This window comes from Equus asinus, chromosome 17 (assembly GCF_041296235.1).
Source record: "Equus asinus isolate D_3611 breed Donkey chromosome 17, EquAss-T2T_v2, whole genome shotgun sequence".
Lineage (NCBI taxonomy): Eukaryota > Metazoa > Chordata > Mammalia > Perissodactyla > Equidae > Equus > Equus asinus.
Genome location: NC_091806.1, coordinates 18408344 through 18419667, shown reverse-complemented (window position 1 = coordinate 18419667; position 11324 = coordinate 18408344). Strand labels below are relative to the sequence as shown.

At 35.4% G+C, this 11324-nt stretch overlaps 1 protein-coding gene across 1 annotated transcript; it reads left to right on the top strand.

Annotated features, from left to right (window-relative positions):
• The first annotated feature begins 8611 nt into the window (after positions 1-8611).
• On the top strand, positions 8612-9544 carry LOC139040520 (olfactory receptor 4C11-like). The gene has a single exon (XM_070487286.1). It carries the CDS (start codon positions 8612-8614, stop codon positions 9542-9544), a length of 933 nt encoding a protein of 310 aa, XP_070343387.1.
• The last annotated feature ends 1780 nt before the right edge of the window (positions 9545-11324 follow it).

Here is an 11324-nt window from a genome sequence, read left to right as displayed (position 1 = left end):
TCTAAATCAGTTTTATAAAAACCCCCATCTCAGAGTTTGCATCTAAGAAAGTCAAACTAACATGGAGTGATAGAAAAAGGTTCAAAAAATGTTTAGGAGTTATAAACTAATAACTTGATATAGGATGAAGATTTGAGAAAGAAGGGTCAAGAAGGAAACACACCTTCTGAATCAGATCACTGAATGGATGAGGAAGCTGAGAAGACAGAATAGAGAGAAGATGAACTTCTTTTGTAGTAGCAGAGGCCTCTTCACTCCCAGTGGAAGTGGCTTCTCCTGCTATTCTGAAGGATTTAACTCTGCATTGCCTAAGGAAACTGTTATAGCCTCCCTTGAGGCAGTTACCATAAAAGATAACTCTGATTCTCCAAAGGACTCATCCCATCGCTTTGTTTCTGAACCTATAACCAGACACAAGTCCCAGCAGGGCCCTAAAGGTGAGGTACAAAGTGTGATTCATGAGGAGGTGCACTACACTCCAAAATAACTACTTGCATTTTCTAATTAGAGACAAAAATCTTAGAAATATATGTTGGAATGGATATGAAAGGTATGGGGTACTCATGGAAAAAATGTAAAGTTTGATCAGGCTGAATATTTCAATGTGGGCTCACTAAGCAGAGATTCTGCATTTAATGTTGTAGCTTTTAGAGTTAAGAAAGGCTCTGTCAGTTTGTGTGTTTGGTAGCTAACACATGAACGAAATGGTGGCTCACAGTGTGATACTTAGAAATACCAGACATGCCTTGGTTTAATGTAGAGGAAGGAATTCAATGGAGTAAGGAAATTAGAAAGAATGTTAGAGTGCATTTGTCATTTAAGATCTACTCCATCACAATGGGAGGGTACAGAGGACATAGCTTTCATCACAACCATAAAAAATATTCTGATGGGGGATCCCTGGCATCCTTGAAAAGCCCTGTGATCCCTTTTATCTGTAGGCCAGACCTCTAATTGGAACTATGGTCACTGAACCAGGAAATCTAAATGCAGTGGGAGTATTGTGATCCTGGGTAACTGTGGCCAAGGGGTGGCCCTCAACTCCCAAAGCCAAGGTGCGCATGATCGCTATAATGCACAGTAGAGTCAAAACAACAATCAGAATAATCAACACAAGAAAATTTATAGTATTGGCTGGTTGATCATGGTGTTCCCAGAAGTGAAATAGAGAGGAAGCCAACTCAATTTTTGCTTGATCTGTGTCAGCAGAAAAGTTTTAGGTTGAGTAAACAAAAGTCTAGCTTGAATCATAAAAGCAGAGCCATGGCCTCATAACGTATTCCCAGTCTGGAGCCAGTTTACAGACCTAATTCTTTGAGTCCCCTTGAGGAAGGACCCTGGATCACTGCTAAAAATTTGCATATTTTTCTTTCTCACAGTCATCCCTAGATGGACCTATGATATTTTATCAGGATAACTGTGCATTGTGGAAAAGAGAATAATCAGACCTTTCAGGAACTACTGGACACTGGCTTTGACCTGACAATGATTCCAAGAGATCCAAAAACAATGCTGTGTTCCACCAGTCAGAGTAGGTCAGATTTCAATGAAGTTTTAGCTCAAGTCTATTTCACAGTGGATCCAGTGGGTCACTGAACTTATGCTGTGTTTTATTCCCCAGTTCCAGAATGCATAATTGTAATAGAAATACTTAACAACTGGTAGAATCACCACATTTGTTCTCTGACCTGTGGAGTGAGGGTTACTGCAGTGGGAAAGGCCAATTGAAAGCCACTAGTGCTGCTTTTACCTAGGAAAATAGTAAACCAAAAGCAATGCCACGAATCTTGGAGGGACTGTAGAGATGAGTGCCACTATCAGGGACTTCAAAGATGTAGGCATGGCAATTCCCAGCACATACACATTCAACACTTTTATGTTACCTGTGCAGGAGATAGACGGATCTTGGAGAATCACTGTGGATAATTGTAAGTTTAATCAGGTGGAGATTTCAATTACAGCTGCTGTACCAGATGTGGTTTCCTTGCTTGAGCGAATTAACAGATGATCTGGTATTTGATACATAGCTAGAGATCTGGCAAATGCTTTTATCACCCTGTCGTTAAGGACCGCCAGAAGCAGTTTGATTTCAGCTTGCAAGGCCAGCAGTATCATCCTACATCCGGGCTATGTCAGCTGTCCAGCACTGTGTCATAATTTAGCTCATAGGGATCATGATTGTCTTTCATTCTGTATCATGCTGATCCCTTATATCGACATTGTTTGGGGTTGTGTGTGTGAGGTTCTTCTGGATGATATTAATGTTTGAATCAGTAGACTAAGTAAAGCAGATTGCCCTGTTTAATGCAGGTGGCCCTCATCCAATCAGTTGAAGGATTGAAAATAACAAAAAGCTGAGGTCCACTGTGTAAGAAAAATTTTTCCTGCCTGAGAGCCTTTGAACTGAAACATCAACTCTTCCTGTCTGACAGCCTGAATACTGGCACATTAACTCTTCCTGATTCAAAGGCAGCTTCCGCCCTATGGACCTGAATTGGGACATTGTCTCTTACTAGTTTACAGTAGTTTCTGGCCTTTGGACTCAAGCTAGGATATTGGCTCTGCAGATTTTGCACTTACCAGCCTCCAAGATTACAAGAGCCAATTCCTTACAACAAATCTCTTCAAATATCTCTCTCTTTCTTTCTCTCTCTCTCTGTATATATACATATATAGTTATGTCCTTAATGTCAGGGATACATTCTGAGAAATGCATCATTAGGTGATTTTGTCATTGTGCAAACATTATAGAGAGTAGTTACACAAACCTAGATGGTAGAAACTGCTACAGACTTAGGCTATATGGTAGCAATCTTATGGGACCACCATTGTGTATGTGGTTTGTCATAAACTAAAATATCATTATGCAGTGCATGGGTGTATATACACTATTTGTTCTAAAAGATATTTCATTTTCATGAATTGGAGAACTTATTGTTAAGGTGTCAGTAATACTTAAAACAATACAGATTCAATACAATCCCTATCAAAACTCCAATGATAGTTTTGCAGATATAGACAATTTATTTGAAAATATCATATGGAATTTCAAGGGACCTCATAGCCAAGAAAATCTTGAAAAGAAAAACAAAGTTGAAGGTCTCACATTTCCTGATTTCAAAACTTGCTGTAAAGCTGCAGTAATCAAAATGGTGTGATACTGGCATAAAGACAGGCATATGGACCAATGGAATAGAATAGAGTGCAAAAAAAAATCACATGAATGGTCAAATGACTTCTACAAGGGTGCAAAGATCATTTAATGAGGAAAGGACAGTTTTTTAAACAAAGGGTATTCGAAGAACTAGATATCTGCATGTGAAAGAATGAAGGTGGACCCTTAACTTACACCATATATACAATAAACTCAACATGGATCAAAGACCTAAACATAAAAGCTAAAACAATAAAATGTTTAGAAGAAGTAGAGAGGATAGATCAGGCAATTTTATTAGGCATTACTTTTTGGAATATGATCTCAAAAACATGGGCAACAGAAGAAAAAGTAGATAAATTGAAGTACATTGAAATTGAAAACTTACTTGTGCCAAGGGATACAATCAACAGAGAGAAAAGGCAACCCTTTGGTTAGGAAGAAATTCTCACAAATATATATCTGATAAATGGTTAATATCTAGAATATACAAGAAATTCCTACAACTCAATAACAAATAATAACCCAAATAATAAGTGGACAAAAGACTTGAATAGAAACCTCTCCAAATAAGATATAAAAATGGCCAATAAGCAATTAAAGCATGTGCAACATCACTAATCACACCTGTGAACTCTTCTTGGGAATGCAAAATGGTGCTGCTGCTGTGAAAGACAATATGGCATTGCTCAAAAAGTTAAAAATAAAATTACCATATGGTTTTGCATTTCCATTTCTGGGAATATGCCCAAAATAACTGAGTGAAGGTACTCAAAAAGATATTTGTACACTCCTGTCCATAGCAGGGTTATTTACAACAGCCAAAATGTTTAAGCAACATAAGTATTCATCAATACTTGAATAGGTAGAATATGTAGATATATAATGGAATATTATTTAGCATTAAAAAGGAAAGAGTTTGTAATACATGCTACAACATGAACAAACTTTGAGGATGAGTTAAATGAAATAAGCCATTCATTTTTAGTAAAATTTATATTTTATAGTAGGTTTGCATTTACAGGGAAGCAGTGAAAATAATACCGAGAGTTCCTATATAAGCCACACTCAGATTTCTCTATTATTTTTACATTAGTGTGATACATTTATCACAACTAGTTAATTGCCACTATTACATTATGTTTAAATAAAATGCATGCTCTAACCAGACTCATTGTTTAGTTTACAAAAGCCTTTATCTTCCCCAGAATCTGATTCAGGATACCACCTTACATTCAGTTGTCAAGTTTTCTTCAGCTACTCCAGACAGTGACAGTTTCTCTGACTTTTCTTGTTTTGGATGAACTTGACAGTTGAAGAGTACTTGTCATGTATTTGGTATGAAAGCCCTCAATTGGGTATTATCTGATATTTTACTTACGATTAGAGTGGAGTTATGGATTATTGGGAGAAAGACCACAAGAGAAAGTTTCATTTTCATCACATCATATCAATAGGTACATGCTCTCAATGTCACTTACCGCTGTTAAACTTGTTAATATGATCACCTGGCTGAGGTAGTGTTTGTCACATTTCTTCTCTGTAAATTTACTTTTCCTTCCTCCTATACTGTGATCTTTGGAAGGAAGTCACTATGAACGGCCCACACTTAAGAGGTGAAGAGCTTGAGGTCAGAGTATCTATATAAATCACTTGGGATTCTTTTCTATATTCTCCTCCTATATTCATTTATTTATTTAATTATTTAGATCATTGTAACTCATGGATATTTATTTTGTACTTTGAGTTATATTTCAATTATGTGTTATCTATTTTACTGCTAATTTTTTTTTCTAGCTTTGGCCATTGGGACTCTTTCAGTTGGCTCCTGTGTCCCTTTGTCATATCCTCATCACTGTGTGTGTGTATTTTAGCACTTCCTTAAGTTCTAGGACTACAGTATTTTCCAGTTCATCTTTACATTCCATGCCCCAGTCCTACAATCAGCCATTTCTTCAAGAATTCCTGATTCATTTTATTGGAGAATGGTATTAGAAACCAAGACCTGGGCACTAGGCGACCATGATTTTTTATTCTAATTAAAGATGTCATTTAGGATCCATATGAACATCTTTAATCGCAAGAATAGGCCGCCTTTTTTCATAATGTAGTGAGACAAATTGAAGATTAAGCACTTTATCACATCTGGCTCATGTTTTGTAATTGTAAGAGAAGGGACACTTCAGGGAATAACGTTGCCCAGACTCTTATATTGTGCATCGTTCATGTTAAATATTCCTACAAGGAAGACAGAAGAGAAGCATTTCCCAGTCAAAATCCTATGTGAGAATAGATTTCAGAAATAGTGGAGTGAATCTGGGACCATCCTAGCCTCTGGCATGCAGATGAGAACTAAAGCCTCTTTGTGAGAGCAAAGAGATCCTGGTTCCAGATAATCAGACAGAATATTAGAATCACTTTTTTTATTCTCATTTGAGTAAAGAGTGTCCAAATTGCCTTGGGAAGAGAAGAAGGCAACTGAATGTCCTAACCTATGCATAAACTATTACCAAAGCCAGTAAGATTTGCATTGGAGATTAACTTAGTTTTATTTAATACTTGGTGAAAGTGAACCTTACCAATGCTACTGTGAGGATCTAATACATACAATGCATTTGTGGAAGGATAGAAAGTTTAGGACATTTTTAGGAGTGTTTTACATTCTAAAGTGAGATGATGGAAATAAAAAATGTGCACAGCAGCTCCTGATGGAAATGGCACTATTAGGTACGGTATATTGGAATGAATGTGTGAGAGACAAGCAAATAGAAATAATATCTGCTTGGGTGTTCCAGGAAATAGTCCATAGATATGATGACATGGTGGTGGATATAGTAGGATACAGGCTTCCCTTTTCCTCAATGCCATCTGAGTATAGAATAGTGCAGAACACTATTAGATTGTAGGATTTTTAATTCTTTCATTCATACAACAAATATTTATTAAGCACCTACTTTTTTTTAGACTTTGAAATTCAGTAGGTGATGGATAAAAATTCTCACCCCTATGTTGCTTCATTCTAAAGTGTGTCATTTGTATATATGTAATGCTAATATGTGTATATTTATATATCTACATATACACACAGGTAAATAGATATAGATAAGGAGGGATATTTATATAATATTCTTAATTGATATAAACTGCCAACAGTTTTTCCATTTGTTTATTGAAGAGCTTTGATAAGAGTATGTTTGGAAAACATCCAAGAAAGCCAGGGGACCTGTAATTAACGGCAGCGTGGTGGTATATGATGTGATTAAAAAGCACTGAGTTCTAGAACTACCTCAATAGTTAGCTCACCATCCTACTCACACTCTTGGGTCTTATTGTTGCCTCAAATTATTGCTGCTCTTTCTACCTCCATCAGAAGAGAGTTGTATGGCTCAGTGATATGCCAATGTGAGTAGTAAACAGCCTCCTAAGGTAAGATAATGTTTTAAAAAGGTTTATTTTTAATGAAACACATGATAGTGCTATATTTTCAAATGTTGCCAAACAGTATGTCTTAAAAATTACATATTGCTCACATCTGTGATGCCAAGAATACAGTTTCCTCACAGAGAGAGTCCAAATGCACGCTTTTGTTGACATTCTTCAAATTACCGTTCATTTACAGAAATGTATGTGTGTAATATGTATCTCTTGCTTTTAATTAAAACAACATCTTAGGATACAGTTCTGTCCTCTTATTTTTCACTTTAAAATATATGTTAGAGACCATATGCACTATTTAACCAGTGATTTTATCAATGAGTAGTATCAATAAAAGTACCATTCTTGATTCATTCAGCCCCCTTCAGATGGATTTTAATTTTTTTCCATCTTTGCAAGTAAGAGTATCTGTAGGAAATAGAATCACTGGATTGAGGTCTATGTGCAGTTGTAATATTATAGATGTTGAAAACCATCCCTCAAGAGATTCCACCCACTTACACGCCAACCGAAAATGGGTGGGATTGATGATTGCCCACAATTTGTCAGCACTATATGTCAATAAACTTGTATCATAAAGATTAGTTTATTAAAATGATACGTGAAAATTTTATTTAATTGGAAACTGAATTTGAATGTATTTAACTATGAATGAAATTGAGCATCTTTCCATATGCTTATTACATTTAATAAGTAGAAGAGACCCTTTTGAAGTTGACTCTTTGGTCCATCATTCATTTCACTGTGTTTTTAAGATCGTTGAGTGAAATCTATTTATGGTTGAAAATTATGCTTTGTCTAGCATGTGAGTTGTAAACATACTTTGCCAGTTTTGCAATTATAATTTGCTGTTGACTGTGCTATTAACTGGAAACCATAAAAGCACATAAAGCAGTTTGTCCGCTGTTTGGCATATAGTCAGACATGGGTAAATATGAGTTTGTTTTTATTTCTATCTTCTCTTACTTGAAGTGAGAGTACATGGCATTAAAGATATATATCCCAAGAATTCTACTGAAAACTTTCAGGTATGGCTTAGAGCTGCCTGAGATCATTTTCTGAATCCATTACACTTAACATTAAATCTGAAATTGGAAAGAATGTTCTGGTTTATGGCTAGTATTCTCCCTCTATTTTATCTTCACTTTAGTCTCAATGAGTCCTTCTGTCTTAAGAAAATATATTGAAAGACTTAGAAAAATAGTAAATATGGGGATAAATTTAATTTTGGACAACATATTATAATTAAAAGTACAAAGTTCAATAAGATAAGCTGAATTTAGAACAGTAAACAATTAGAAAGGTTGAGAAGTAAAATAAAAGAAAAGAAACCTAGTCAAGGCAACAGTTTAAAATAAGTCTCATGATGGACTGGGCCAACTGGCTGTGTCCATTGCTAAAATTTCATTTTTATTGTTTCTATTGCTCCACCTCCCTCCTTCTACCACATGTCTGTGTGTGTATGTGTGTGTGTGTGTGTGTGTGTGTGTGTGTGTAGGTTTTGTTAAGAAAGACACTGAAATGTTTAGACAATCGTTTTCTCATTCAATGTTTACTAGAAGAGTATTTTATAGCTGGACTCTTGGTTCAAGAAATGTGACAGCATGTTGAGTAAATCATGTAAAAGTTTCCTCTACTTCCGCAACACACTACCTTATATTGATGTGTCCTCGATGAATGCTGAAGAAAATATTCGGCTGAAAAAGTTATTCACTCATGCCAAATAACCTAAACTAATGTTTATTTTGTCAGAGGAGTCATTTACTTATTTATTATTTTTCTATTCTTATGTCATTATTTTCATATGCAATCAGTTAAATAAATATACTAAATATCATTAATTACATTTTATTCAGATAAAACCAGAAGTACTCTGCAGGTAAGTGATTACTTATCGGAAAGTGGCAGTTCCATGATTAAGTGTATTCAACCTCCAAATGCAGTATTCATTTTAAAATTCTTTTCTCTTTTCTTCTTTGCAGATTATGTCTAACCAGTGCTTTCCCCAAATTGACTCAAACAATGAAGCAAAATAACAGTGTAACTGAGTTCATACTGTTAGGATTGACACAGGATCATAAAAAGCAGAAAATGGTGTTTGCAATCTTCTTCATTTTCTATTTGGGAACTGTGCTGGGGAATTTGCTTATTATTGTAACCAACAAGTTCAGCCAGACACTTGGAAGCCCCATGTACTTCTTCCTATTTTATTTGTCCTTAGTTGATACCTGCTTTTCAACGTCCACAGCCCCTAGACTAATTGTAGATGCTCTCTCTGCAAAGAAAATCATTTCTTACAATGAGTGCATGACTCAAATCTTTGCACTGCATTTATTTGGCGCCATGGAGATCTTTGTCCTTGTCCTCATGGCCGTTGATCGCTATGCGGCAATCTGTAAGCCCTTGCACTATCCAATCATCATGAACCGGCAGGTCTGCATCATCCTGATTGTTCTTGCATGGATAGGGTCTTTTATACATTCTATAGCTCAGATTATCCTGGCCTTGAGATTGCTTTTCTGTGGATCCAATTTGATTGATCGTTATTGCTGTGATATGCAGCCTTTGTTGAAACTAGCCTGCATAGATATTTATGTGATCAACCTATTAGTGGTGTCTAATAGTGGGGCCCTTTGCACAAGCAGTTTTGTCATTTTGATGATCTCATATATTGTCATCTTGCATTCGCTGAGAAACCACAGTGCAGAAGGGAGGAAAAAAGCTCTCTCCACTTGCACTACCCACATCATTGTAGTTGTCTTATTCTTTGGTCCATGTATATTCATATATACACGCCCCCCAAGCACTTTCTCAATGGACAAGATGGTGGCAGTATTTTATACTATTGGAACACCCTTAGTCAACCCACTCATCTACACATTGAGGAATGCAGAAGTGAAAAATGTGATGAGAAAGTTATGGCATGTCAAAATTACCTCAGACAGCAAAAAGTGAATTGAGGGTTTGGCCTGATGTCAATCATGGTTTGACTGAATCTGTAAATATATCAAATATGACTATGTATATCCTTACTATCTCATGCAATTTAGTATGATGCACTTTATTTCCTTGCTTTTTTCTGTGCTTCTGCCCTCAGACTAGTAGCTCTCCTCACATCTTCAGCCTGACTCTTTCTTTACCTGAAGGGTCAATTCTAGCATTGCACATGGTTAAATACACCTCACAACACAGTCTACCCTCTTATTTGATAAAAAGAAAGAAAGACATACAATCACAACTGCTCAAACATGTGACCATCCATAGATAAAATGTAGCTAGTTTTCAATGATTCATCATTACCTCTATAGCACATTTCAAATTAGGTATTCTGCTTTTTCTTGAACACTTTCACAACAAAGGAACTAAATTTGCATATCAAGAAGTTCATTTCATTATATCATTATTTTTTCCTTAAAAATTTTCTAATTATTGAATCAAAGGCTTTTTTAAAATAAATTGATATTCTAAAATAATTTTTCTTACTTTTTCTTTGGCTATTAAGATAACTGAGAAATTATGTATGTGATTATTTAAATATAGTGTTACAAAGACCTTGACATAGTCAACTGTTTGTCTGATTGGGGTATAAGAGCTATAGTAATAGAATCCTATGATTCTAAGAAGAAGGAAAGTAAAATGGTGTATATTATCAGGATCTAATGAAAATTAAAAATACACCAGACATACAACTTATTTTCTGAGATTGAAATACAGAAAATGGAACCGGGTTTTAAGAAACAAATGTGTGATATTATTTTATATAAAATTGGATTATGTCAATAAAATAAAAGAAAGTGCTATAGGCTTTCAGAAAATATTCAGTATACTTGTCTCTAGTTAGTGGAGTTAGAGAGAACCCACTATGCAGCCGGAAGCAGCTTTCTTTGTTTGTACTTTCTTAATAAAGGGATGGTACAGATTCATAAGTTAGAATTGCCAATAGAATTTTGTTGCCCAGAGTGGGCAGAGCAGATTAACACCTGCTGCTTGGATGTGCATGCTGGGGATTATATCATGAAGTTTTAATATTCATCCATTTCAGTGTATTAAAGTGTACCGCATTCTTAGTACCTGTTACAACATTCTACTTCATTTTTAATACTGTTTCTCATTATTTAATTTGAAAACCTTACTGATACTAATATTATCCTCCTGTCAAAGATTATTTTAAAATAAATTCATTAAAATAACACGTTTTCAGTGTTCTCACTTGCTTTCTGAGATATTATGAAGCTCAGCGTTGCACTGGTTTCCCATAGTTGGCATGTCATGCATGAGGAGGGTCATATAATTAACACAGAGTGGAAATGTCATGATCCATCATAAACTTACCTAGTCTACTTCTCTATAACACCAGCACACATCAACACACTCACATACACACTATACAGGTTTTCATGGTGATTTGCATTTCAGATGAATAATTGAAGGTAGGAGGTATAGAAGAAAAGAAAGAAGCTATAACGTAAATTTAAAAATCAAGGCTATAAAATAGGTGTAGAAGAAGCTACACGACGGAAGAAAAGTTGGAAGGGTTGGTGCTGTTCAAAAGTACTTTTAGCTAAATTAAAAGTGGGAAATTTAAGCACAAGTTTTAAAATTTCTGGGATATTATATTCATCCAATGGATACTTATGAAGTGACCACCAGCCCTCAAAACTGATTTGTCTAAAGAAAAATAATGAATTCTAGTTGTAATTTTAGGAACAAGTAGTATCTGATATATTCCCCAAGG

Excerpts from the sequence above, each read along its gene's own strand:
- LOC139040520 (XM_070487286.1), top strand. The coding sequence starts at position 8,612 with ATGAAGCAAAATAACAGTGTAACTGAGTTCATACTGTTAGGATTGACA.